Source organism: Apis laboriosa, unplaced genomic scaffold (genome assembly GCF_014066325.1).
Source record: "Apis laboriosa isolate Shangri-la unplaced genomic scaffold, ASM1406632v1 scaffold23_cov150, whole genome shotgun sequence".
NCBI lineage: Eukaryota > Metazoa > Arthropoda > Insecta > Hymenoptera > Apidae > Apis > Apis laboriosa.
In genome coordinates this window covers 2,856,003-2,883,658 of record NW_025222452.1, presented here as the reverse complement: position 1 = coordinate 2,883,658, position 27,656 = coordinate 2,856,003, and the positions used below count along the sequence as shown (strand labels likewise).

At 35.0% G+C, this 27,656-nt stretch overlaps 3 protein-coding genes across 4 annotated transcripts in view; 2 read left to right on the top strand and 1 right to left on the bottom strand.

The window, feature by feature from the left end:
- LOC122713501 (neuroligin-4, X-linked-like) overlaps positions 1-19,494 on the top strand; it is a 284,705-nt gene extending 265,211 nt beyond the window's left edge. For both annotated transcript variants that reach the window (XM_043934039.1, XM_043934038.1), the window contains exons 11-14: positions 14,909-15,242; positions 15,519-15,782; positions 16,247-16,409; positions 17,395-19,494. In XM_043934039.1, coding sequence (XP_043789974.1) covers positions 14,909-15,242; positions 15,519-15,782; positions 16,247-16,409; positions 17,395-17,544 — 911 coding nt within the window. In that variant the 3' untranslated portion in view covers positions 17,545-19,494. The remainder of the gene's footprint in view (positions 1-14,908; positions 15,243-15,518; positions 15,783-16,246; positions 16,410-17,394) is intronic.
- Positions 19,495-23,286: 3,792 nt separating this feature from the next.
- LOC122713318 (NPC intracellular cholesterol transporter 2 homolog a-like) lies at positions 23,287-25,461 on the top strand. Its single transcript, XM_043933666.1, has 5 exons — positions 23,287-23,407; positions 23,804-23,963; positions 24,816-24,926; positions 25,005-25,186; positions 25,264-25,461. Exons 2-5 carry the CDS (start codon positions 23,882-23,884, stop codon positions 25,345-25,347), a joined length of 459 nt encoding a protein of 152 aa, XP_043789601.1. The 5' UTR covers positions 23,287-23,407; positions 23,804-23,881; the 3' UTR covers positions 25,348-25,461.
- Positions 25,462-25,707: 246 nt separating this feature from the next.
- LOC122713297 (serine/threonine/tyrosine-interacting protein-like) lies at positions 25,708-27,341 on the bottom strand. The gene is made up of 5 exons (XM_043933633.1): positions 27,203-27,341; positions 26,771-26,869; positions 26,543-26,694; positions 26,272-26,460; positions 25,708-26,182 (listed from the first exon to the last, which is right to left on the bottom strand). Exons 1-5 carry the CDS (start codon positions 27,239-27,241, stop codon positions 25,972-25,974), a joined length of 690 nt encoding a protein of 229 aa, XP_043789568.1. The 5' UTR covers positions 27,242-27,341; the 3' UTR covers positions 25,708-25,971.
- Between the last annotated feature and the right edge of the window lie 315 nt (positions 27,342-27,656).

Genomic DNA, 27,656 nt, shown 5'->3' with positions numbered 1-27,656 from the left:
GAAGAAAATTAGTTGGACGTTCAGCTCTTTTTCCAACTATTTCGTTTCTTTGCATTTATCTTCTACGATTTCGATCGAGAGGAAGAAGAAATTCTAGAAGGAATAGAGATTATGATTAATGTATCTACAAAATGCTACTAAATACGTCGAATCGAAAGAAATTGAAGAACATAGGTAGAATAAGATCGGAGGTGTTTAAAATTTCATGAGCATGTATCGATAGATAGAAGGATGATGCATCGAGATACTCTTTTAGATTCGAATTTTCAAAGTACACACAGTACATACAGTGTATCTGTTGGTGGATTGAAAGAAGATATCTCGGTATATATATATATATATTATATATTGTGTATCAAAAAGATGGTGGTCTCGAATCACTTTACTTAGCCGGAATCGATTCGCGGATTGTTCAAAGCGTATTAAGTATACAACTGAAGCGATGTAATTTTCCCCCAACTTTGAAACGTATACATGTTACGCCCATGGGATCCGCGGGAAATAGGACGTCAAACTCCATCGAAAGAAGAGAGAGAGAGAGAGAGAGAATCTTCATTGGAAAACACTTTGCCACTGTCAGCAGATGCGGTAAAAACTTGGCCAACAAGTTTATCGAGGTGGTTGGCTTGCAGTGAATGTATTTTAGAAAATAAAAAGAGTTGGTTGGCGAAAAGTGTTACTCGTACTCGATACTCGATTACGATACGTTGTCTCTATCCTATTGTAAATCACTTTATGAAATTTTTCGTAAACAACATTTTTTCGAGGGCATTCAACGATGACATGTCCGCCCCCGTGAAATTTAAAACGGATTCGAATCGCGTCGCGATTTATAAAATCGATTTATCATACGATTGAGAAAAATTTGGCCGAAATCACGGGTCGATGTATTAATGTTTTTCTCTCGAACTGCGGGAAACAAGAGCTCGTGTTGAAAACTCGACTCGTTCCGACGTTACTTCAACGTTAATGAGTTCTCTCGAGCGGGTGGTGGTACACCCCTCGTGGCGGAAAGAAATTCGACGAAGGAAATCCGACACAAGAGGCGAGGGAAACTCGTCGATTCGTAGCGAAAAAGGTAGCGTTTCGGTATGCAATTACTCGTCGTGAATTCCGTACGCTACGTTCCACGGAATCGATCCTTGTGCCCGGTTCCGCGCGGGCGATCGAGCATCCACCGACGAAAAACAAAGAAGAGGAGGGGAAGGAAGGGAAAGACAATTGTCATTGTAGCCATTGAAGAATATTCGAACTTCTGTCGAGAGTTTATTTCAATTTCCAATCTAATAAGAAATTCTTTCGCAACTATTCCTCCGCTCCCCGTGCTCGTTTTCGCGCCCCCTTCCCCCTACCTGCCTAAGTAAATTCGTCCCTCCCTCTCTCCTCCTTTCTCTCCCTTCCCCTCCACTACAGCTCAGTCTTTAACACCCATCTTCTTCGATTCACCGCTACCCTCGAGGGCTCGCTATCATCCGCCTCCCTCTCCCATCCGCCATTCTCTCCGCCATTCTCTCCCCCATTCTCCCTATACTCCCTTTTACCATGACTTATCTTCCGCTATCTGAGACGACGATCCCTCAAACCCCTCGTCGCCGTATCTCGTCGCCGTTTTCCAAGCATTCCAACCCTCTCCCCCTCCCTTTCTCCCTCTTTCTCCTCTCTTAACTCTTCACAACCTCCCTCGGTGTTCTGTTACTCATTTGTTCGGCTCGGTTGAACGTAGGATAGGCGACGCGATACCTTCCAACGACGTAATCGCGCACCTCGGGCTATGATTACTATTCCACCATGGAATCGTCCACGTTTCTCGCCTTCCTTTCCATCCTTTCGAGGGAAGGAAAGAATTCGATAAACGCCACCGTATATCTCGGAATCTCGTCGTTGCGAATCCTTTGATCCGTAATCCGTAATCGTTACGAATACAGCGGAATAGAAAGGTGGATGGTCTCGCTGACCAATCTGTCGACGACCAACGATCCGTCTAAACGAAACGACGCGTCGCGACAAACGATATTTGCCAAATTATCCGCGGAATCCCTGACGAGGCGGGATCTGATTAATCAACCGGGTGCGGAATCACAGAGGCCGACCGCGGTGAGAGTGGCCAGCCGGTCGTAAATTCAAGCGAGAGGGGAAGAGGGACGCGAAAAATTGTATGAGTGGCCACGTGAAAAGGATATGAATATTTCATAGGCCTGTTGGATAGTAGACCACCTGATAACGGGCTACACGCGATAAATCATTTTTCGATCTAAATGTAAATACGTATACGAGGCAACGATGCTAATAGATGCTTCTCTAACGCCCTTCTTTATCTTTTTTATTACGCCAGAGTAGTCTCTTTCCACTCTTCGAGTCACGGAATTCGCGTCAAAGAGCGTTCGAGGTGGTTAATGGTAGTGGTTTGGCATTGAGTTCGCTCTTTGCCTCGATTATTTCGATATCTCAGCTCCTCGGAGACAACTTATTCCTTTGTAACCGAGAGAATAAATTGACGAAGGTGGAAACCAGTGGAAAATATCGTTTGCTACGCCAAACTATTGAAAATTTACAAAATTAACAAAATTGGCGGAGACTTTTTTCGTCCCTCATTCTCGCCATCGAAGATTTCGAGTTGATTTCGAGAAAAGATGATGTTTCGAAGAACAATCGATGTTTTACTCTACTCTCGAGAGGATCTCGTAAATTACACTCTTTGTAAAGTTGTCGAATGGAATGAACGTCTAAAGGATTTATCTTTGATACACCGTATTGCCAATAAGCAAGACTTTATTTTCCACTTTAAACGGAATTCCGACACTGATTTCTACGAGAATTCTTCCTATCGCTCATTATCTCCTGCCCTACGATCATCGAGTAGGATTTTCGCAGTGATGGACTATCGCGGTGACGTTTCTCTCTCGGTGTTCCGCAACGCCGAGTTCCACGGCGGAAATTAACACGCAGCCCCTGTTTAATCAAACCGTGAGTGCCGATTATCTCGCCCTGATCCATCGCTTCGATTATCTCGGTTTGATAAATCTCGAGATAGGGGAAGAAATACGCAGGCGGATCCTGAATCGACAGTGCAATATTGAGAAGATTGATCTGAAGATGGATGATAAAGGAAATATCAATTACTTCGTGCGAATTATTTTGGAAATATTAAGTGTCAGAGAGGGAGAGATATCGAATAAATTAATAAATTTTTACATACAGGAAATTATTTCGTAGAGCTTAAAGAGACATTAATCAGGCTTCCAAAATCCCAGTCGAGTTGCGCAATGAAAACACGTCTGGACAAATTCAACAAGACGGAGGATTAACAGACATCAGAAACCGGTAATTTAAGTGCCTTTGCACAAGCGACCAAGCGTCAAGGGTCCAAAGTCCTAGGATCCCGTAATTCCCGACTAATTCAATACGAATTGGAATCAGCTCTATCAAGCCTCTCCTCTTCGAGCCATCTTCCATTTTCCTCTTCTCCTGTTTTCTCGTTTTCACCGCGCCAAGTCCTAATTTGACTCGAACCCACGCCCCACTCCCGCCGTTTCCTTCGCAGAACCGGCTTTCTCCCCTTCGTTTCCTGCCTCCCTCGTCAACACTGTGAAGTAACACTTGCAAGAAACAAACCGCTTAGGAACGGATATGAAGACGGAATTCGGCGTAACGCGTTTACTATTCGCACGTAATGGATGAAATCAAACGGGTGTTGGAAAATAAATAACTCGATACGGGCTCAATGAATGAACGGTCGAATGGGAAAAGAATAACGTCGTGAAATATTATTTGAAAGTGTCTCGAATCACTTCGTTTTTCCTCCTCCTCGATTCCAAAATTCAAAGTTCTCGATTCTGCATAATTCCCCGCTCTGAAATTCTTTAAAATCTAGGAAAAATCTTCTAGGATCCATTCGATCGAATTAATTCTTTAGATTATTCTTTAAAGTATATTCTTTAAAGTGCCACGCGTACGCTACACTTTTTTGCTTGAATCCGTTTAAACAATTCTCACGATAATCGAGTAAAAATAATCCTCTGGCGGTGGAAATCCTTCCATTTCCACTAAAAATACTTTCGAAGGAAAAGGGATAAAAAAAAAAAAAAGAAAAGAAAAGAAAAGAGAAAAGATTCGTTTACGTATTCACACGCCAATAATCAGCCACAAGCTTCTCCAGTAGGATAGAATCGTGCTAGACTCTGTATTATCCTCTTTAAGTTATCTCGCACGGAACTTTCCTCGTTATGGTTTGCTGAAGGATACTCGTGAGCCGCGAGAAATTCATTCCACCGGTAACTGGTAAGGTAAGGAGCGGGAAGAGAAAGAAAGAAAAAGAAAATAAGGGGAAAGAGAAAGAGAGAGAGAGAAATAATTGCAGGAAACGATGAGAGGTAAGGAAAAGAAAAACGTGCTTGTCCCCGATTTGACGTTTAACTTTTTCCAGATTATTCCACGAGCGTGAACCGTTACGAGGGATACCTGTAGCGATCGCCTGTTTAAGAATTCCAGTTTTAACGGAAGCGCGTAATCGAGCGAGCTCGTGATAAAATGATTAAATTACACGAGCATATTTTTCCTCCCTTCGTCTCTGAAATCTGCTGAAGTCTACAACGTGGGAAGAGAAAAACGTCTAGAATTTGTGTGAACGGGGAGAAGGGAAGATGCGAGTCGAGAAAAGAAACTTCTAATTAGAGAAGTGGCGGATCGAGTCCGCCCCAAAAACTACGAATTAGTAGGTCCACCACAGGAGTTTAATCCAGCGCCTTTCCTTCGTGGATATTCCTCCTCGCCGGGGATAGAAATTAGGACGAAAGATGTACGAATTAGATGCGGCTCGGCCTTATCGTATTATCGTATTATCGTAGCAATTTCGAGGGGTGAGATACAATCGGGAGGGGGGGAAAGAAGATTCCGATAATTTCTTGGTGTCTTTGGTGCAATTGCTAATTGATCCTGGACCAAGCTCGGGATTTTAACCCTGCGATATATAAATTTAGACAATTTGCAACTCGAGTCGATCTCGGTGACCTGGGTCGGCCGCTTTGTGAACGACGATTTCGAGGATCGGGCGCGTCGTTTGCAACACGCGTGCGTCGCGTCAAAGAGGCGCGAGCAGTGGAAGAACGTATGATCGATTCGCGGCTTGAAAGAGGAATCTTTTGTCGATTCAAAGGACAAAGGAGACGATACAGTCAGCGAAACGACGGAGGAAACCGGGTCAGGTTGAACGGTTGAAAGTCGAACGGCGACTGTGATCGACGGGTGACAACGAGTGCACAATTTCAACGACGCTTAAGAAAGCTAAATAGGCGGCGCGGGAAAAGGTTGAGGGGGAGTAAAGGGAAATCGGGTCAAGAAGTGGGATGCTCGAGTTAGAAACTGGACTGGTGATCACGCGTCGTGGAAGGAAACGAGTCGTAATTTTAACGTCGCTCGCGGATTAAAAGGAAAGCTCGACGACATTACAATTTCAACGAAACAATTTCACGTTTTTTCATCGTCAATGGAGAGAATGGGGGAAAAAAGAAAGAAAGAAAGAATTCTTTGGATCGCTTATCGATTCCTTTTACAATCTTCGAGGCATTGATTTCTTCTTCTTCTTCTTCTTCTTCTTCTTCTTCTTCTCGCAAGAGATCGCTCGATTACGATTATTACAGAGAAGCGAAGCGTAGAATTTCAAGGCTGTTCCTATCAGCCACGTGGAATGCGACCCCAGCCATCCCCAAGGGTTCCATTACCTTCCTTCGTTCCATCACATCCTTCCTGCTTTTGAATTCACGGTAGGAAGTCATTCCTGAGTCACGATACTGGCGTCGGCAATCCCCCAGGTGGCCAAGCTTATCCCGTTCCCGCCACCAAATTGCCACGAACGCAAATCAAATCGGCGGACGTGAGACGAAGAGTGCGCGACGACACGTAAATCAGCTGTTCAACTTCGAACGATCGGTTCCATATTTCTTTCCGACAATCAGAAAGATAATTGATTCAAGTTTTGACGAGTGTCCTTTCATTTCACAGTGATAGTCGAACGATCTCTTCTTANCCCCAAGGGTTCCATTACCCTCCTTCGTTCCATCACATCCTTCCTGCTTTTGAATTCACGGTAGGAAGTCATTCCTGAGTCACGATACTGGCAATCCCCCAGGTGGCCAAGCTTATCCCGTTCCCGCCACCAAATTGCCACGAACGCAAATCAAATCGGCGGACGTGAGACGAAGAGTGCGCGACGACACGTAAATCAGCTGTTCAACTTCGAACGATCGGTTCCATATTTCTTTCCGACAATCAGAAAGATAATTGATTCAAGTTTTAACGAGTGTCTTTTCATTTCGTGATAATCGAACGATCTCTTCTTATATTTTCTATCTTTACTTATCAATATCAGTAAATTTTATTTCCATTTTTTTTTTTGTAAAAATAAATAATAACTTTTAACGTAAGTGGAAACGAAGAAATTCTCTCCTTCTGCAATTTTCCCTCGAAACAATTTCACGTAAACGAGAAATCTCATCGAGTCGAGGTTAGAATTAAGAGAGAAACGATAAACATGCTTATTTGGAGAAAGAACGACTGAAAAAGAGAGAGAAAAAGGAAGGAAGGTATTTCTGGGTGAAAAAACGATGGACAAAAGGAGACGAAACGGGGAAAATGGAGATATAGGTGAATCGAGGGACGTGCGAGATTGTAGGGATCCCCGAGCCTCTGAGATTCGAGTCTCTCTGCGATCCTGAGACCACCTCGACAATTACCACAAATGGCGAACGACCGACTACGTGAGGGTGTTGCGAGCGGGAAGATCGGTCGTCAATAGAATGGTCGTGATAGAGCGAATAAATAAATGTGATCCGATCCCACCTTCCTTCCTTTCTTTCATTCTCGCTCGAGGAACCGATCGATTTCCGATATTCTTCTTCGGTCGAATTTCGAGATTTCGATATTGCAAGAGTCGCGTAAATTTTCCCACGAATTTAAATCGCGTAAGATCAATTTTATTATTTTTGTTCTCTTGATTTTCGACCAGAAATACGAAGTTGATACGAAAAATTTCGATTCTAATTATAGAAGATCGGAGAATTTTCGTTTTTTTCTCGCGCAACTGGATCGCCGTGGCTGTTAAAGAGAACACGAGAAACACGGAGAGAACTCGAACGATTTAGAAAAAGGTGTTTTCTACGATCCTTTTATTCCTCCAGTTCTGAAACACTTTTTCTTAATGGCGCCCAGAACTGAAAGTCTCTCGAGCGTCATTGTCATTTAACGCGTACAGCCAGTTTTATACAGAGAAACGCGGAAAGCGCAATCTTATGAATAATAGAATTTCCCGTTTTTTTCCCGCTAAAAATTCTGCAATTATGTAAATGTATACACTTCTTAATTGTTCATAGACACTTACTTTCAATTCTTACGAATCGTCGTATCGCTAATAGAGCTACTCAATCTCTATTATCATCATTATTTACACAAACGAATCTAAATAGACTTAGACTCGCACGAAATTCTCTGTATCTTTCACGAAAATGGTGGAAAATCGGGAATGAAATCGCGCAACAAGGATCATGGAAAAAAAAAAAAAAACGATAAACCGTGGACGCGGTTCGCGACACGGAGGAGGATTTCTAAAACTGGTACGTTAAAAGTGCTCGTTGGTTGGCTGCTTCCCTTTCCACGAGCTGCTCCATCGACCGTGAAATGCTATGAAAAATCGCATAAAAGCTAAAGCGGTTACACAATTATCGGGGCAATTCAGCGGACTTAAAGTGGCTACGGAAAACAAAACTATAAAGGGTAGACGACAGCGAAGGGAGAGAGACAGAGAGAGAGAGAGAGAGGGGAGGAGGGAGAAAAAGAAGGGAGGTCGGGATTGTGATGAAACGGAGAGACAAGAGAGCGGAGGACAAAGGGGAATGCAATTCGCGAGTAGACGGTCGTTTTCCCGTCGTGTAACCGCTTTCACGGATTTCGAGAGGACGATTCCACCACGGCTCTCGGCTTCTATGGTTTCCCAGTTCCGCATTTCCGTTAATAGCGACAACTCCGGCAATAATTTTAACCGGAAGCCGGGCTGGCATTGCCAGACATCGGGCATTGGTCGGTCCTGGCATCCGATGACTCGCGAGAAACAACCTCGACGTTGTATCAATTTCCACCGCTTCTGACGAGGATGCGGAGAGAAAAACTCATCCCCCGTCGACTCTCGAGAAGAATCGAAGTGCGAAAATCTTGATCGTAATATTCGGTTCACGATTCGAAAAATTGAAACCATCTTATTGCTTACATTGCGTTCTTCTCATAAACTTGAAGTGGTACGTAAGTATCAATCAGCTAGTTTGCGAGAGATTTCTCTACGTATCTTTTAATTTTCATATTTATATGAAATTTACGAGTTTAAGTTCCAAATTTATGAGTTTAAGTTTCGATTTGATTCAATTCAATGTCTCTCTCTCTCTTCTCAAATTGAAAAAATTAATTACAGTATAATAAAACGCTTCCTCTTAGAATCTTAATATCTTAACACAATCGAGGACAGGTCGATCGAACAATAAAATAATCACAAAATACCGTAACAATACCGGAAATAGTGATAGATATCTGAATGTTGACAGGTCGATTCATCCACGCGTCCCTAAATTTCGCGTTCACGTTCCCATGGATTTTTACGATGTATCAGATCCATCGACCTTCCATCAACTTTCCTCCACTCTCCGGCCGTGTACACTCCGCCACGCACACACACACACGACAACTATCGCCGGATCCTAAATCCGGCGGCAGGCGAAAAAGTCACGCGCGCGTCATAAAGTCAATCCCGCGCTGCAAATCTTAACAACGATCTAATATCACGGCTCGTAACCCTTCCGCCAGGACAAGTTCCCCTCCTCCTCCTCCTCCTCCTCCTCCTCCTCCTCCTCCTCCTCCCCGGAAAAGTGCGTTCGAAAATCCATTTCCGCTCGTTGCCTCGTTTTATTCGTCCCCCTCTCGCGAAACGATTCTCGCGCCCGAGAACATTAAAGAGGGAGAGGAATAATGGAAAAGGTGGAGATCCTTCGCGAATGATCGCGAGGAGAAGGCGAGAGATTTCGAGGGAGGGAGGCATCGATATGGAAATCCAATTCCGAGATCACGCGACACGTAACGTTGTTTCCCTTGCTTTCGGCAGGGATACGAAATCAGGGTGGAGGTGGATTCTACCCGGGAGAGACACACAGACTCCTCGAATTTCGATCGTTACCCGACGGCGGGGATGAGTCTTCTTACTTCTTCGACGAGCGGGATACGTCTTTTCAGACGCCTTTCCTCGGGAAATCGTATTTCAAACGGTCGTATTCGCCGGGATGAAGGGGGAGGGAGGGGTGGAGTTTAATTAACGGAACTCGAAACTGATTCTTCTGGACCCGTTGGCCGGGTCAGATTTAATAAAGGTGTATGAATTAAACACGGAAAATGACGGCGATTTAAAAAATTCATCGGATAATGTGAAAAGCGTGTAAAAAGGATCGAGAGGAAGGAATACGTAAGTCGGGGAGGAATACGTAACGAGATGGAAAGGTCGTCCTCGAGGGGGATTTAATACAAGGGGGAGGGGGAAAACACGAATCCTGCGTCTTTAAAAATTGTACTTAACGGAAAGGTGGAGAGAGAAATATTCACCGTGGAAAGTCTGGTAGAGTACGCGTTCTTGTCCACGTTCCCTACGATTCAGCATAGCAAAATTCTCGGCCACAAAATTGTTTCAAGGATTAAAAATTGAAAATGGAAAGGTAAGCAAATCGAATCAGGTCGAGCTTTGAACTTCAACTTCAAAGCTATAGCTCTATAAAACACGGGATAAATCTAATTTTATTTTTTCCTCTGTAGTTTTCAAATCGTTTTTTTCCTTCACCTAAGCTTCTATCTAAAAATAAGAAATAAAGCACAGATGAATAATAGAGTCAACGTCTAGAACTTTGTCGAACTTTATCGTTCTTGATTTCGTAATTTCTTCATCGGTTTTGTGAACAATTCATGAAAATTATCCGATTTCACAGATTGTTCGAAGATGATTTTCGCGATTCGTCGATTCGTTTTATATGCAAAAAATTATCCAGAGAAAGAAACAGGAGGATTTATCGTACATCGGGATACAAATTTTTGCTCTCGATCTCGTTGATCGAGTATGGATCTTTAAAAGTAATATGTCTGATAAAAGAGATATTTTGATAAAATATAAATGTATACATAATAAATATACTATTACTTAATAATATTATTAATTTAATATTATATTATTAATTTTTATTAATTTAAAACATAATTTATTTATCTACATATTAATTTTTTTATTATTTTTTGTTATAAATTCAAATAATATTTTTATTCAATGATTATTAATGGAATTTAGAACAATTATTAGAATTAGATTAATTAATATTAAATCATCAAATAAAATTCCAAGATTAATTTATTATATAATTTCAGTAATTTCAGGAGTATTTCTATTTTTAATAATTATTATATTTTTTTAGATCAATTAATTTAATAAAAAATTATGAATTTAATTTTTTAATTCAAATAATATTTTTTTTAAAAATTGGAATTTTTCCATTTCATTATTGAATAATTTTTTCATATGAAATAATAAACTGAAGACAAGGCTGTGCTATGTGGACTGAATATGAATCAACTTTCTACGGTACATTGTTATAAAGGATTCGAAGAATTATTGAAAAAAAAAGAGAAGGAAAAGAGAAAGAAGAGAGAGAGTTAGATAGGAGACGGTTCTGGATTTGAAGCTGCAAACCGAAACGTGGATGCAAGCTGTAAAAGTGAAGGAAGAAAGAAAGAAAAGAGGAGATGAAGCGCATCGCGACAGAAGCAGAAAATACCGCGAGACATGTGTTGACATTTATGCCACGATTTATCTGCTACGTTTCCACCGGTTTTATTTTGTGCAACGGGCCAAACTCCGGAATATTCCGGGGGAAGAATCTCGAGAAGTCGAGAGAATATGGCGTCTGCGGTGGAAAGATGTCCTCCAGAAGTTTTAGCGGGTCTTAAAAGAATAAGTCGTTAGCTCTATATACGGCATATGAGGTTTCCTGACTTATTTTATCTACTGGATGGAGTGTCCTTTCAGAGATTTCAACAATAATAATATCCTTAAATTAGAGTTTCGTCTACGTTTCTTTCCTTTTAAGAAGTTCGCAAGTAACGAATCGATCCAACTGCTCTGTAAAATTTTTTCCAATTGTTATCGAATTCTTCGAAAGGATTATTTTTCTAACTTATTTTCATAAACAATCAAACGAACGATCGCATCGGGGATGAGTTTGAGAAAGGAGAAGATTGAAAATTGATCGTTCCGCTTCCCGGATTAATATTCAAAACGTTCTTTCGAAAAGAAAATCGATCATCTTCGTATATCCGAGGAGGGGACGAAAAACCAGCGAGTCTTCAGATTCGAATATCTGAAGAATATCACGGGATGCCGCTTTCGAGCGCGAAAAACGCGTCGAGAGACGATTCAAGAGCGAATGGATCGATGAAACAGCGTGACGGGGAAGAAACAGGAAGCGTTGGAAAAATGATGGAGAAAATGCGCGCAAGAAATTCGCTTAACTCGTTTCTTCCTCCATCCATACGTATCACCGCCATTTCGCGGTAAATTCGATACTATTAAAGATATAGAGGGGGGGGGGAGAAATTCGCTCGCGTAAAAGCGTTTCCCCGTTCCCAGATCCACGTGACCCTCCCCCTCCCCCCGTTGTCAAATATTCCAGCTCTGTGTCGTGACTATCCATACGTGAGACCGGCTCGAACCTCTCACGCGGCAGGAATATTTCTGACACCGCATACATCAATATTTAAGTGCGGTTAGAGCGGCTCGATTTGCGATAAATCACATTAAATCTATCCGAAGTAATCCGAAGTAGCGGCTCGCTCGTTCGATCGTTCTTCTTCTTCTTCTTCTTCTTCTTCTTCTTTTTTTCTTCTTCTTCTTCTTCTTCTTCCCGGGAACCCGTGAAAAGGAATCTCCTCGTGCGAGGAGAAGTTATCGAAGAATTCGAGGCCGACAACTCGTAATAAATATCTTTTCGATTCGACGAAACATCGTTGGAAAAAATCCTCCTCTTGCAATCGCATCTTGGATCAGTTGAAATCCGAGGACGTTTGTTACGTTTGCTCGGCGATTGGGAAAAGAATTACATTGAAGAATATCTAAAATATTTCAAGGAAACGATCTTAAAGATTGGCTTCGATTCGATTCTTAATGTCGGGGAATCGATTTGAAATAACCGTAGATGGAAAGTGGTTGGTGAATTACTTGCGACTTTCAAGGATACACCTTGGACAAAATGGTATCACGGTCCCTTCGGTATTTCGGGGAAGCCCGAATAGTAGGTGAGGGGAAAAAAAATGAATTTTATCGGTGATCAGACGTGCATGGGCTGAATGGAACGAGCGGGTCGGTCGTTATCACTTGGGAACAGTCAACTGTATCGGCCGATAACCGACGGGGAAAGAAATCGTCGTCGCTCTTGTAAAAAAGCACGTGAAGGCCATTCCGAAAAATTCACGCGACCGTGAAGTCCAATTTTCGATCGGCCACGGCTGTTGCATGTGAACGAAAAAGAGAGAGGGGGAGAGAGGGAGAGAGAGAGAGAGAGAGAGAGAAAACTAAGAAGATTAAGTAATTATCAGTTGAATTCACCGTTCACTGATTCTCGTCGCTATCGTGTTTCACCGTGAACAAGTTTTATCAGAGTTGATATTCCAACGATGCTTTGTTTCTTTGTAGGGCAGATTTTGCTCGACACACCGTACACGAGCGTGGATTTCATTATTATTTTTATCTCTTCCATTTTTTTTTTTTTTTTTTCTATTCTTTTTTTCCATAACGATTTTCTAGAAGAACGTGGCGTGGAATGTGATTACGGCATTAAGCTTGAAGAAAATCCACTTTTTCGTATCATAGATCGAAATTCTCGTATCAAAGGATGGAACGCGATATAGAAAATCAAATATAACGGAAGTATGCAATAATCACATCCAATATCATTTTTCACGTCTGTTTCGGGATTCTGGGTGCTAAGTAAACTCGTACTATTTGGCAAGCGACTACGTTCGCTAAATTGGAGAGATTAATAACAGTAAATTCTTCGATATTCGCGAATTCTGATCGTAAATTGTGAATTTTCCACGGTTTGAGTTTTCGGCGGAACCACGCCCAATTAAAAATACGTGAAATTATACGTAAATACGTATGCGTCCGTGACGGATGCTTTGCAAAATTGATTTGATCGAAAGAAAAATCAGGAGAAAATATATCGCAGATAGAAATCAAAAAAAAAAAAAAAAAATGAGAAAGAAATTGAGATTTATGAAAGAAAAATAATTAAATGTTTTAATAATTAAAATAATTTTTCCGTATTTTCTCCACTTATTATTTTCTGTATTAAAAATAACAGAATTTCGTTAATAATACGGGAAATTTCGAATGAAAATATAGAGAGAAATGAATTCCTCGGTATATAAAATATGCATATCATAAAGAAGAAAATAATCTATCTCTTTCTCTCTTTCTCTAAATAAATCAAAATCGTATCACATCGGTTGTCCGGACATCGATAAATAAACCGACTTACTTTTATTAATTTCATTGTTTGGTGCGCAAAAATATTGGAAATATCGATCGTTCCCTCGTCGCTGATGACAAATTCATCAATCGTGACTCGCTTTAATCACTCGCCCTTTTCCTTTGAACCGCCCTTTCCGCACAAAAATCGAATCTAATTAACGTTTTCTCCAATTCTCTATTCCAATTTCACCAAGCTCGATCCATAACTTTTCCAGCAATTTCCAAATTTCCATCCAATTTCGCCCGTCCCCGGTTTTAACCATGACGCCTACGCGTCCGTACCTCGGTGTCCCGTTATTCGAGAGTCGAATAACAACCCCGATCTTTCAACACTGTACAAATCGTCAACAAAACTACGACAACCGCTGAACCGTTCGTATCCACATCCGACATCAAAAGCAGATGCGTACACATATGAAATTTAACAAAATTATAGGATATCAGAGATGTTATGAACGTATACACGTGAAATCCGGAATAATTATCTAAAAAGTCCATTCCGTNCTCTCTCTCTCTCTCTCTCTCTCTCTCTCTCTCTCTCTCTCATCACGGAATATCACTGCGATATGCTAAGTTATACAAAGGAAATACTTCGTTTCCTACTAACACAAGAGTAGATTTTAAACGGAGAAGCGTTTTTTATTTATATCGACGAGAAAAGGGAAAAAAAAGAAGATCTCTTTAAACACAACTGCAACGCAATTCGAATTTATTCGAATGAAATTTCTGCACGCGATTCGGTCAGCTCATTCGCGGAATTTTTTTTTTTTTTTTTTCTTCTTGAAAAACGCTTTTCACCTAGTCGTTAAAAATTCGGTTGTGACCAAGCGTAGAAAGGCGCGTTGTACGACGAGATCGTAAATTCTTCATTACCCGTCAAGAGGATTTCAGAACGTTAATAATGTACAATGAAGATTCCGATGAGGCGATTTCTAAAACTTTTTTAATAAAGCACGCTTTATGAATGCTCTCCTCCCCGGTCTTGCGCCCCGTTAACGATATTGTATACACGCTACGTCTTTCAAAACTGTTTAAAAGATTATCAGCGTAACTAACTCGCCATTTCATAACTCGTCGTTCATATTTTACCATCCATTGAATCGATGGATAAAAATATCAACCAAACGAGAATTATTAATAATAAAATCCATCGAGACAAAACGAAATAACAGAAAGCGATTAAAGAGAGATTTAAAGATTGCTTCGTTACTCGTAAAAATTCTTCTATCCTTCCCAAAAAATCTTATATATATATATATATTTCTTTCCAACTCCGTATCATTCGTCCGTTTAACAACGTTTCATTGCTTGCAGGCATGAGGCCAAAGATGAAGAATCATTACAGAGCTCATCAACTATCCGTTTGGCTTCGCCTCGTCCCAGAACTTCATCGAGCCGGAATGGAGGACGTTGATTCGAGACACAACTTGTTCCGAGGACACTCGGATCCCAACCTCTACGACGGATCGGTGAGGCCGGATCCCCTGAGCAGAATCACCGAGGAATTCAAAAGGAAGAACGTAACCACCGAGCCTCCGACCACCACGGATTACAATGCTGCCACGTGTGTCAGTTACATTCAGACCACGAATTTGCAGAACATTAATAACACCGGTATAGACACCCTGGCCAATTTGGACGCAGCTGGGTACGTAATAAAAATTTCAACTCCGCGTAATGAAAACGTTAATAAAGAATCTTTCCATTATCTTCCTCATCTTTGGAATAGCATGTGTGACGATGAGATTCGAAAATATGCAATGCATAATGTATGTATCGAAGGCAAAGGATTATTTAATAAATCTCGATCGAAGTATTTTTGTAGAGCGTGTTTTGTTCTCCGTTTGATTCTCGAAGAACTTGAGATAGATTTAAAGATATCGATAAAGAGTGATAAATAATTAATGTTCCTTTTTTTTCGTAGGTATGCCGCGTACTCGACAGCTTTGAGCGTGACGATCGCGATCGGATGCAGTTTGCTGATTTTGAACGTGCTGATATTTGCGGGGGTTTACTATCAAAGGGACAAAACGAGGCTCGAGGTAAAAAGTCTTCAACAGCAACAAATATTGAATCAACAGTGCGGACCACGAGGTTTCTCCGAACTCAAACAGCCGCCTCCGCCACACTCTCATTTCCCTGGGGGCGGCCAAGTTATCGTCGATGTTGAAAATGAGATGCTGAGAAGGTAGAGTTTTCTTTCTTTTCTTAAACCCCCGTACCGATCTTTCTTTCACTCGCTGCGACAATAATATCCGCGAAATTAACGTTAAATTTGTGTCTCCGTATCGATCGAATTTTTAAAGTAGCGTAAGTATTATGCAATAATCGAATACACGAAAATGATCAATGAAAAGGTGGTTACGAGTTCTGGAAACGAGATTTATCCTTAGATCTGATCTTCATTCATAATAAAAAAAAAGGACGTTTGATGTGCACAATTTCTCGAGTAATAACAGTTTATCGCTTCATGGTGTAAATAAACTTTTCATCCCTTTGGTATTCCACATCATCGATGACCACCTTTTCCCTCGATACACTCTATTGCATGATTCTTGTTTGACGTTAATGTAGCGACGCATTTAGTTGACCAATAATTACATAATCCCTAACTACTGCTACGAAGCTCGTAACGATCGATCGTCGTTCCAGGAACGTTATGAAAGGCTCTCCAAACGATCCCAACACGCTTCTCCAACAGGGCCAGGGAACTCACACGTTGCCTCATCAACACCATTATCAAAAGCAACATCAGCAACAGCATGCCACTCTTCCCCGAGCTTCCGTCATACAGGACATGAATGCACAAACCCAAGTGAGAATCGTTTTACTCCTAACGTTTATGAACTGGTCTGTCATTGGTAGATTAGAGCAATGTAAAAGTTCATCGTTATTTTATATATCGTTCTATTCACGCTATTTTATTTATTTTTCATTCGTCATCGAATTATCGTTCGAGAAGATTTGCACTACGATTAATTTGTCAAGTGGAAGCGTTCAATATCGAAATTTTTCTTATCTTAAAATGAGAAAAACTACTATCGAACTACTTGGTGGTAATCCTTATTAAGTATAAATGGCAAATTTATTCGTGACGTTAAAATCAAAGATCTTTTTCTGTACTTGTCCTGTTGATTTAAAAAACTTCCACCATTTTAACGAGCCACGGCCTTTGAAAGTTTCACTCATAATCCTATTAAGAGGCTTTTAAAACTGCTAAAGTCTAGCCAGGTGAAATTTACACCAGGGAAAGCTTCTTCTTGACGTTTCACGATGCGGTGATTATTTCAACGACCGAGGGATACCATCCTTTTATCTCGTTAGCGAATTTCCGAATTAGATTCGATGGAGATCACGATCAAAACGATGAACTTTCTTAAAACGAAAATTTTCATCTTTTTTTTTTTTTTTTTTTTTTAGTATTCATTTCGTTTTTTATCAAAAATTTTTCCTCGACAGGATTCACTCGTTGGAAATGGACGTGATGCGAATTGGACAAAATTTATTTCTTCTGTGAAATATGGCAATTCAATTTTCAAAGATCAATTCCGAAAAATTTATTCATTTCATATATCGTGACATATTATTTCTAATATCGTTTCGAAGTTTTCACTGTTATCTGAAGATCACATTATGATCACTTTCATAAGAATATTTTCTGTTCTATGCACTCTTATTAATTTCTTTCATTTCGATCATTTCTGAAACATCAAATACGATAATTCAAATTATCGAATTAGAATCCTTCTATTTCGAATTTCTCCTTTCTCCCTTTTCTAACGATATTTAAAAATTTCCAGGGTCCACCAAACGGGTCCATACATCTGACAGTACCAAGGGCCCCACCACCCCCACGAGCAAAGAGTCCACCCGAGAATCAGCCCCTGTTGCAAAATGCCACCGTATCGAGTCGCGTGTCCCAGGCTACGATGAGTGAGATGAGAGTGTGATGTTTGGACCCCCCTCCGAAGCCAGTCGTGCCGGACGTTCTTACGGCATCGACGTTACTTTAAACAACAGCGAAAAACCGTCTCGTCTGTGCCAGTCGAGTCTCTGCCCGACGAAAATAAAGAAAAGAAAAAAAAAAAATATGTTCATGGGAGAACTTCTTTCCAGGAAGATTCCATCCAAATTAAGAGCGAGCAACGCTCGACTGGCACCTGGCCTGAAAGCTTCTACCGTTTTCCATTTCCATCGTCCAGTTGACGACGACGCGCCGCAAAAACCAACGGAGGGGGGTGAACTGAGCTTTCGCTTAAAGCTGAAGGAACAATTGAAGATTATAAAGGGTATATAGGAGTATCCGGTATTCGTCGAAGAAGAATAATTAAGTTGGAAGATGAAGATCTTCTTGACTGTCTTGAAGAGGAAAATGAAATATTACTTTCTTCGGGCAAATTCTTTCGAGAAGGCTAATTTGAACGATGAAATTATTATTATTAAGAAGATCGAGAGAGGGATATCCGAGGAACGTTCTACGAGAAAGAAGATTTGTAGAGGAATCGGAGAACGAAGTGTGAATAGAGGAAATTCGAAAATTGAATTTTATACGAGTAGATTTCCCTCTAGATTTTCTGATAGAGATGAAAAAACAATAAATAAATAATTAAATCTTAAATCGCGTGTTCATCGACGGATACCAGAACCTCATCGTGATCGAGAATGGGTAGATGAATCGTGAATATGATCAATAAAATCGAAATTCTCGGTAACGTTAATTTGCGGGGATCGACGATTTTCTTTCTACGATTTTTCGAGTCGGAAAAGAAAGAATTTCGTTTCACACGATGACATCAAACGAGTATGATCAGCTAGCTAGTCGGTAATAATGAATTCTACGTGTTACGAAAGGGAAGAGACGCTCAAAATAAAAAATATCGAGCATGAAGACTCGTGTATCATACGCTATCCACTACGATGTTAGATGTTCCTTGTATATATTTAATGAGAAAAAAGACAAAAAAGTGAATTTATACGATAAGTGAAAGCCAAACATGTTTGCTACTTTCTAAGAAGACATGTATTCGTGTCGCGTAAAGTTTGATCGTCCGTTATATTCGTTTTGTCATTTCGTTTTTTTCATTTTCTTCCTCTTACGATTGACTATAAACGTTATGCGGTGTGTGCGAGATCATTATCGCTCAGATCTTCATTGTGAAAATAAAAGAAAAGTTCATCGACGAGTCGACTCGTTTTTTGCCTTTGATTGGTCAAAGAATCTTTTAATTCACTATGTTGATAAAAAGTATTTAAATATTACAGATCAATGGAACATTAAAATCACTTCAATTTTCTTTTCTTCTTTTTTTATTTAAGATATTAGATGCCTCCTTCGCATAAGACACAATGGACCGTCCATTTTTTGCTATTATGATCTTTAAAACTCTGTTTAAATAATAATCAGTCAATATTAAACGAGCTCCAGACATTGTACTACAAAGGAATTATCATTAAGTTAGAATTATCAGTAACTGATATTTGTAAAATTTTGAAGAAGATAATAAAAACTATTGAATGCCTATCATGTCTGAAATAGGAAGTTGTTCGAATGTGAATTTTTTTAAATTATGGCTACATAATATAAGAAAATAAGATTAAAAGGTCGTGAAATTTCTTTCATTCGATCGTAAAAATGGAATTAAAATGTCTGGATTTACATATATTGATATAACGAATTCTCTTTTGCCAATCAAAAGCTTCGATCGTCGATGAACAGTGTCGTTCAACTTCGTCTCATTGTTATAATACCGTAATTCAGAATGATATCATTTCATCAAATAAAATCAAACTGAACGACGCTTTCGAAATGTGCCGTTCCGACAATGAACATTTATGTAAAATGATATATGGATAATTATCACCTTTTTTACGCTTTTGGTAACATATAAATCTCTCAGCGAGAAAATTTTCATTTCATTCGAATTATCACGTATATTATTGACAAAAATAAAAAGAAAAAAAAAATACGAAAGAAAATGAAGTGAAAATAATCGTGTATAAAAAAGCTCGATTTACATTTGTTTAATCAAACGCGATTTTTTTGATAGATTGTAATTTTATCTAAACATGTTATATATTATTTTATAACATATTATAAAAGATAAAAATTGTTATTCCTTTATTTATAAGAATAATTCATTGTTATAATATATTGTTGTAATCTAATTCTCAAAATAATTGAATAAATTCTTTTTTATTATTTTACTATAATTCGATAAAAATTTGAAATGTTATGTTTGAATTTCATGTTTCATTTAATATCATATTTTGCCAATTTAATTACAGTATAATTGAATTGATACAACAAACTGTCCAATATCAAGTAACTAAATCACCAATGTAAATCGAGCTATATAGTCCACGAATCGATGATACACAAACATGGTTATTGGTTAAACAGATGCTTTAAAAATAACCATATACCATGAATGTGGATTTAATTAAGATTTCTAAAATACTATCTTAAAGGGTCGACGATAGTAAGTCGTTGAAAGAGAAAAAAAAATTTATAATAAAATAAATTAGTCGATTCGCATTCGGATCCAAAATATAAGTGATTTTTTTGTAAAAATAAATGAATACGTATAGATATAACATAAAGATTAACATAAATCTGTTATCGTGCGTAATACACTGCCACTGGACATGTAAATTTACGTAAAAAAGGATAAAGAATTTCGATCGGTCGATTCAAATTTAAAACTCAAATGTGATTTGAATCTTTGAAGCATTATTTTAAATTTTAAGAATATTTTATAATTTTTCTAAAAAAAAATTTTTAAATTCAAAATTCAATAGTATATACATAATTTATTATCATATTTTTATTACTTTATACTTATCACATAATTTATCATATTTTTATTGCTTGTCATCAATTGAAAAATAACTTTTAAATATGAAATTATGATCTAGAATATTATATATTAATATGTAAGCAATTTCTATTAGACTTACCCATTAATTCATCACTTTGTTGAATGTCATAGTTGTTAAAGTTGTTCAATAGATTGATTTTTTTAATACATTCGAAAATTATGCTCCAAAGAATTAATCACAGAACAGAATTTAACACTTTCACTGTTATCGAATAATCAAACTATTTACAATGAAATCGAAAATTAAATATTTATTTCTATTACTATTTATATGATAAATGAATAATGAAAATCAAAACCGCGAAACGCTTTTAAACTTTTTAATTATAAAAGCGCCATCTGAACAGATGTTAACAGATGTTAAAGGAAGTTTTCATGGTTGATCGACTTAAAATCTTGTTTTTATAAAACCATCACATGAAGACCGAGCTTAAGGAAGAAAAGAGTATGTGTTAATAACAAAACAAAGAAAATCAAAATTTTTTTGTACATACAATTAAACTATTAAAAAATACAAAAAAGTAAATCAAAGGATGTGTTTATGATATTCTCGCCTGGATGATAACGATCGAAAAATTTATCGATCAGTTTCAGTATCATTGTGAATGCATAGAACAACTGGAAAAATATTCGTTATACCAAATAAAGTCTTTTTTAAGATGACTTGCGGAATTTCGTGAAAAAGTTACGTAATAAATATCATTAAGTATGGACAATCCGAATATACTAAAGACTAAAGAAGAAAGAAATAATAGTAGATTTAATTAAGAAACAAATCATGATCGGTAAAGAAAATAATGGCGAAGAGATATACTGAACCGGTTAAACAGATGTTTAAGGAAATTTAAATAACATATATTAAATACACATATTATGGATTGTAATGAATTTATTATGGCGAATATTATTATATTTATGTGATTTTTAGCTGGCCTCGCGTTCCACTGAGAAGATTCCTAAAATAAATCTTTCGGCCGAAGGCAAGGCTACCTGTTACGTTTAACGTTTCTGTTATCAAATTGTAAATATATAACAAAATACATGGTGATATTAATTGTACGTGTTAAATATCTTTCCCACCTATGATAAGTTCTTTTTATTCAAATTTTTTGAACTACAAATAAACAACTTAGTCTTAAGAAGATTTTTAAATATATTATTCATTAATATATTTTAAATAAGAGTATTTCTTATTTTTATTTGCACCAAGTAACCAAACAGAGAAAATATTGAAATAAATTACGGAATTAACACCATCTTTAGAATACCATAAATGAAACTAAATATATAAGAACAGCAAATATAGAAGAAAAATAAAAATAGGATAAGAGTTAACTACGCCATCTCTTGAGTATGAGAAAGAAACATTATTCTAAAAATATTTTAATATTATTAATATTTTTCATAATTTATAATTTTAAGTAATGCTATTTATAAATACTATGCTATTTTTAAATAATGCTAAGAATATATTTTTGGTCTATTACTATCTTTTTCTATTTCCTATTTTTTCTTTATGTATTTTATTTGTAACACTCTGAATATGATACTCATCTTAATTTTTTAAGACTCTCTGTTCTTCTTTGTTCTTGGTTGGTGCATAATCACAAGCATTATATTAGATATCAAATTTTCCGCGAATATAAGTATTATGTTAAAATTTCTAAAAACAAAAATCTAAAACTAATATAAATCAGAGAAATGTCAAAAAAGTGTAAAAGAAATTTTCGTGTTACATAAGAAATAGTATTTCATGTTATATGGAAAAAATGATATAATTTTTGCAATGCATTTTATTCGAAACCATATTTCACTGTACTTTTATCGTTTCTCTTTCAAAAGTATATCTTAATTCTTCACTTTATAATTATTTAATATATAATACCTAATTTGCAAAATATTAAATTCAAAAAATAAATTAATTTATAAAATAATATCATTTTAAAACAGTCGTGTATAAATAAAATATATAATAACGTTCTACACATTTGTAAATAAAAATATATGTATGTTAGACAATATTCTTGCAAAGTTTTAAATTGTGTTTTTAATTATAAAACATTAAATTAATTTAAAAACAATATCGAACGCGCGAATATCTCCAATACGTGTGAACGGTACGCCTGTCGATACGTAACTGAGACTTATCCCTACCCCACGAGTAACTGTAGCTCGATAGGCAAAGTCGCGCATCGATAGTATTGTTCGAAATATATAAACATTTATGTCTTTATGCATTTCGAATGAATATCTTAATTCCTTTTATAATTTTATAATTTTTAATATTTTATTATTTATAAATTTCACAATTTATTAATTTGTAATGAAAATATTTCATTAAATTTATTAATTTTATACTGCTTATTAATATTTTTTTAAAAATAATTCTAGAATCTATTATATGTTTTAAAAAGATTTACAATATTTACAGCATTTAAATATTTTTGTCGACAAATTTAATTAATTATTTGACTAAAAATATCTTTCTAAAATCACTCAAGAGATGGCTCTGATGTCAATTAACTTATTTTTATCTTTATTTCGCTATTGTTTCTGTCTATACTTTCTTTATAGAATTAATTCATGTATAAATTTATATATTTATAATAAAGTAAAAAAATATTAAGATTTTTGAAAAGATTTATAATTTATATAATGTAATAATATATTTATAATTATAAATACAAATAAATTATTTTTAAAATCTGTTGATTTTACTAACTTTTGTGATTGTGTGTGTGATTAAATTATATATAATTCCTACACTTATTATTTTAAATCATAGAGGGCGTACTGAACACTAATTTTTTTTACGTGATCGATATTTTAGAACATGAAATACAAAATTCCATTAAAATACTATATCTTATCTGTATTATTGTGAATATGAAAGTGAAAAGAATTAGAATTAACTAAGTGTAAAATTAAATTACAGGTAAAATGAATAATAATTAATAACTTTCTAAAAATTTCTTTCATATGGATATAGTGATTGAAATATTATAATCATTATGATTATATCAACGAAAATAAAATATTATGCTATTGATATTAGTTAATTTTTATTTCTTTTTATTCTTCTTTTTTTTTTTTTATAAAAACAGAATATGAAAATTTATGATTAATGATGATTATATATTGATGTACAAATTTTAATACAATATTTTCAATGCAAATCAAAACAATCATTATTTCCTCTTCATACATATTAAAAATTGCTTTAAATAAAAGTGTATAGCAATATGCTTATTGTAAGAAGTAGATAGTAATTTAGTGCATAAGATACGTAATTTAAGAACAGTATGAGTGACGTGATGTCTGCTGAGAATAGCAGGCAAATGTTTGTTTCGATAGAGAACTCTGTATAAGCGTACAAGTTTAATAGCTGCCTGGACTTCAAAGGAACAACATGTATCGAATGATTGCTGTAATTCTTATCGTATGCTTGTGCTTCTCACCAATGTATCGAGCCATCAATATCGATGATTGTGGTAAGTTCGATTTCACTAATTTAATTAATCATCTAATAAATATTTTCTTCAGTTACAAAATTTATACAATACAAAATATATTACCGTGAAAAAAGAATAAAAAGAATACATAAACATAGTATAATTGTATAAATTAAAAATCAAATAACTTATTCCTTTTCTTTATATTAAATAATATTCTGAATAGTTAATTAATGTCTTTAATCAGTAATTTTTGAAAAAATGAAGGAAAATATGATATATTAAGTCACTTATATCACTATTATAAATATTATTTATTAATTACCTGCAATATCATAAAATTCTTTGTAAATACAAAACAATTGAAATTTATGTTGATAATTTAATTTATCTTTTCTTTAATGATAAAAATTTTATTATCTAAATAATAAGATATTTTATTTCGTTTTTAGATATATTAAAAATTTTAATATGATTAAAAGTTTAAATTAATAATTAATTATTTTAACATTTTTTTTATAATTTATAATAAATTTATAATAAATTTATAATTTATATTGTTAGAAATAAAGGCGTAATTATTTTGTTTTAAAGAATTCATTTTAATATAATTTTACTTAATTATTGATTAAATAACATACAATTAATATAATTGTATATAATCGTAAAAATAACGGAAATTTTTATCTTAGAAATTGAAAGTCATGATATATACTTGTCTAAAGAATTGCCAATGCTATATATTAATTTATTTACGTAAAGAGATATATGAATATATGAATATATTAATTTCAAATTTTTATAACTTATAACTTAGCAAAAAAAAAAAAAAATAGTAGTACTTAAAACTAATATCTGATTTATTTTTAAAATATAATCTTGTTTACATAGGCTCAAAAGTGGGAAAACTTACGTCTATAACTTTGGACTGTGATATGACCAAAAGTGTATGTGATTTAATACCAGATACGAATGCAACAATTCGAATCGATTTTACGCTCGGTTAGTATATTTCTTTTTTTAAATATTTTCTTTCTTTTAAGTATAGCATAGTTAAAAAAAGAAAATACATTTTTACAGAAAAAGATGTTTCAAAAGTTAATGCCATTGTGCATGGTATTGTAATGGATATTCCTATACCTTTCCCATTACCAAATGCAGATGCTTGCCAAACTCCTGATTCTGGTATTACATGTCCTTTAAATAAGGGTGAAACTTATCACTATAAAAATACATTACCAGTGCATAAATCGTATCCTAAGGTACTATCGATAATTATATATTAATCTGTTGTTTATATTATAAAAAATTATTATCGATTTTAATTATTAAATTATAGGTGAGTGTTACTGTAAAATGGCAACTTAAAGATGAAAATAATGAAGATATTATTTGCGTGCTAATTCCGGCTCGAATTAAATAGATATATTAAATTAGTATTATTGTTTCACAATATATTATAATTCTATTTTCAAAGAAGTATATATTTTACAAAAATTGTATGAAATAAATACAAAGAGGACTAAAAATGTCAATTTTTCATAACACATTTCATAATATGAATTATTTTAATGTACAAAATATACAAGAATTTCATACAGTTTTTATTGAAATGAATACATGTAAAATAAGAATATATTATATTATAACAATAAATAATAAATGTTCTTTTTTCAAATATATAACAAATTTGGACATTTTATAAAATAAAAAATAAAATTATTAATAGGAATTATTATGAAAATATGTAAAGCTCATGTTTATTTATAAGTTACTTATTTTATGCGATATTATTTAATTTCAAGCAAAGATTTAAAAACTTTTAGAGCTAGATAATTAAATTTACTTAATATATGTCATTTTGCAATGAATTTTAAATTCTTAAATATTAAATAATATAATACCCTTTAATTTTGCTAGATACCTATATATTTAGATATCTTTTAAAATGCGTCGACGTAAAAAATGTTACTTTTTTATTAAGTTTATTTATTTATCTAACCTAAAGTAAGTCTTTTGGTATCTTCAGCATTCTCAAAAAAAGTAGTCAACTATCCATTGTATCACATTTATCCTCTGTTCTTTCAGTATCCATTTGATGGATAGTTCTTTTGGTTGTTTGTCTCAATAAACATTGTTGTTTACTTTTTAATGTTTTCTGAGCTTGATATATTGGTTCATATTCTCTCAATTGTGCCATGAAACCTTCATTAGGATTTATACAAAACCTTCTTTGTTGTACTATTGCATATGCACATCTAGAAAAATGTACTTTTAATAATTTCTCAAATGAATTATATAAAAAATTTTATGAAAAAAAAAAAAAAAAAGAAAAGTAAGAATTTACGTTTGAGAAAGACCATATGTTTCCATAACATATGCTAAAACTAATGCAGCAGATCTTGATATACCAGCATTTCCATGAACTAAAACTTGGCCACCAGAATTTAAACCTTCATCAATAAAAGCTTTTACCTTTGGAAAATGTTGGATAATATTTTCTGTTGCTGTATCAGCAATATTTAAAACAAGATATCTATAAAATTCATTATTAGCAGGTATACCATAAATAATAATTATTTCTAAGAATATGAATTAATCAGTTTTATATTACATACTTAAATTTATCAGGGAAATTGGGTTTTATAAAATTTGCTTCTATATCCTGTCTAACGCATACTATATGAGTTATGCCATGTTCTATCAAAGATTGTAATTTTGATCGGCTAGCTGCACTATATGGACCAAGATATAATCCAGGTACCACTTCCTAACATAAGGTAACTATTGATTTAAACAATATATTTTCTAAATATCTTTTAATAAAATATATGCGTCCAATATACCTGCATATGTCTTCTCATTGTATAAGTCCATTCTTTTGGTCCATCCATAGAGACAGGTATTCTTGGATAATCATCAGATCCATTTTCGCTAGTGGTTTCCTATAGAATATTTATATTTCAGCCTATTATATTAAATTATTAGAAAAATTATAAAATATTTAAGGAAGGGTAATATTATTAATAACTAAAAATACATTATAAATAATATTTATTTTCAATTTAACATAAATTTCAATCTAAAAGTATAAAGAAACAAAAAAGATATGACATATCGTTGAACTTGAACACCTTTTTATAAGTACAGTAAAATAATGGATAAATTGCGTCTTTGGAAATATGTATAAAGAAAAAATGTCAATGACAGATAATATAACCTAAAATTCAAAGAATACATTTTTTATAATACTTTAAAATCGATTACGAATTGCATACCTCATCCTGATGAGATTCATTATTATCTAGAGAAAGCATACCACTAATCTTGTGAACTTAAATGCGTAGAAACGTTGAATTTAGATAAGAAAATGAGAAATACAATATTCTCTTTCCCGCGATCACGATATTGTTTTTTGAGGTAGCGGCCATTTGTAATATAGTAAGCTACGAAAGCGTTCTCTAGTGTAGAATATCTAAAATATAAATCTTGATGATTCTTTATAAATTTTAAGAAAGAAAAATTTCAGAATCATTGAAATCCATGTATAAAATAAATTATAGACATTAAAATATAATTAAAATAATAATTTTTATTATCTTAAGAGAATTCAAAGAAATTGCATTTTAAAATGAACGTCACTTTATTCGGTGATAACTTCCGGAAGCGTAAGAATTGATTTTAATATTTAAACTAAATCGAATATTATATTGAAATATTATATTAATTTAT

Excerpts from the sequence above, each read along its gene's own strand:
- LOC122713297 (XM_043933633.1), bottom strand. The coding sequence starts at position 27,241 with ATGCTTTCTCTAGATAATAATGAATCTCATCAGGATGAG. Across the intron at positions 26,870-27,202 it reads ATGAATCTCATCAGGATGAG|GAAACCACTAGCGAAAATGG; the intron begins GTATGCAATTCG and ends AATATTCTATAG. Across the intron at positions 26,695-26,770 it reads CAATGAGAAGACATATGCAG|GAAGTGGTACCTGGATTATA; the intron begins GTATATTGGACG and ends ACCTTATGTTAG.
- LOC122713318 (XM_043933666.1), top strand. The coding sequence starts at position 23,882 with ATGTATCGAATGATTGCTGTAATTCTTATCGTATGCTTGTGCTTCTCA. Across the intron at positions 23,964-24,815 it reads CATCAATATCGATGATTGTG|GCTCAAAAGTGGGAAAACTT; the intron begins GTAAGTTCGATT and ends TTGTTTACATAG. Across the intron at positions 25,187-25,263 it reads TGCATAAATCGTATCCTAAG|GTGAGTGTTACTGTAAAATG; the intron begins GTACTATCGATA and ends ATTAAATTATAG.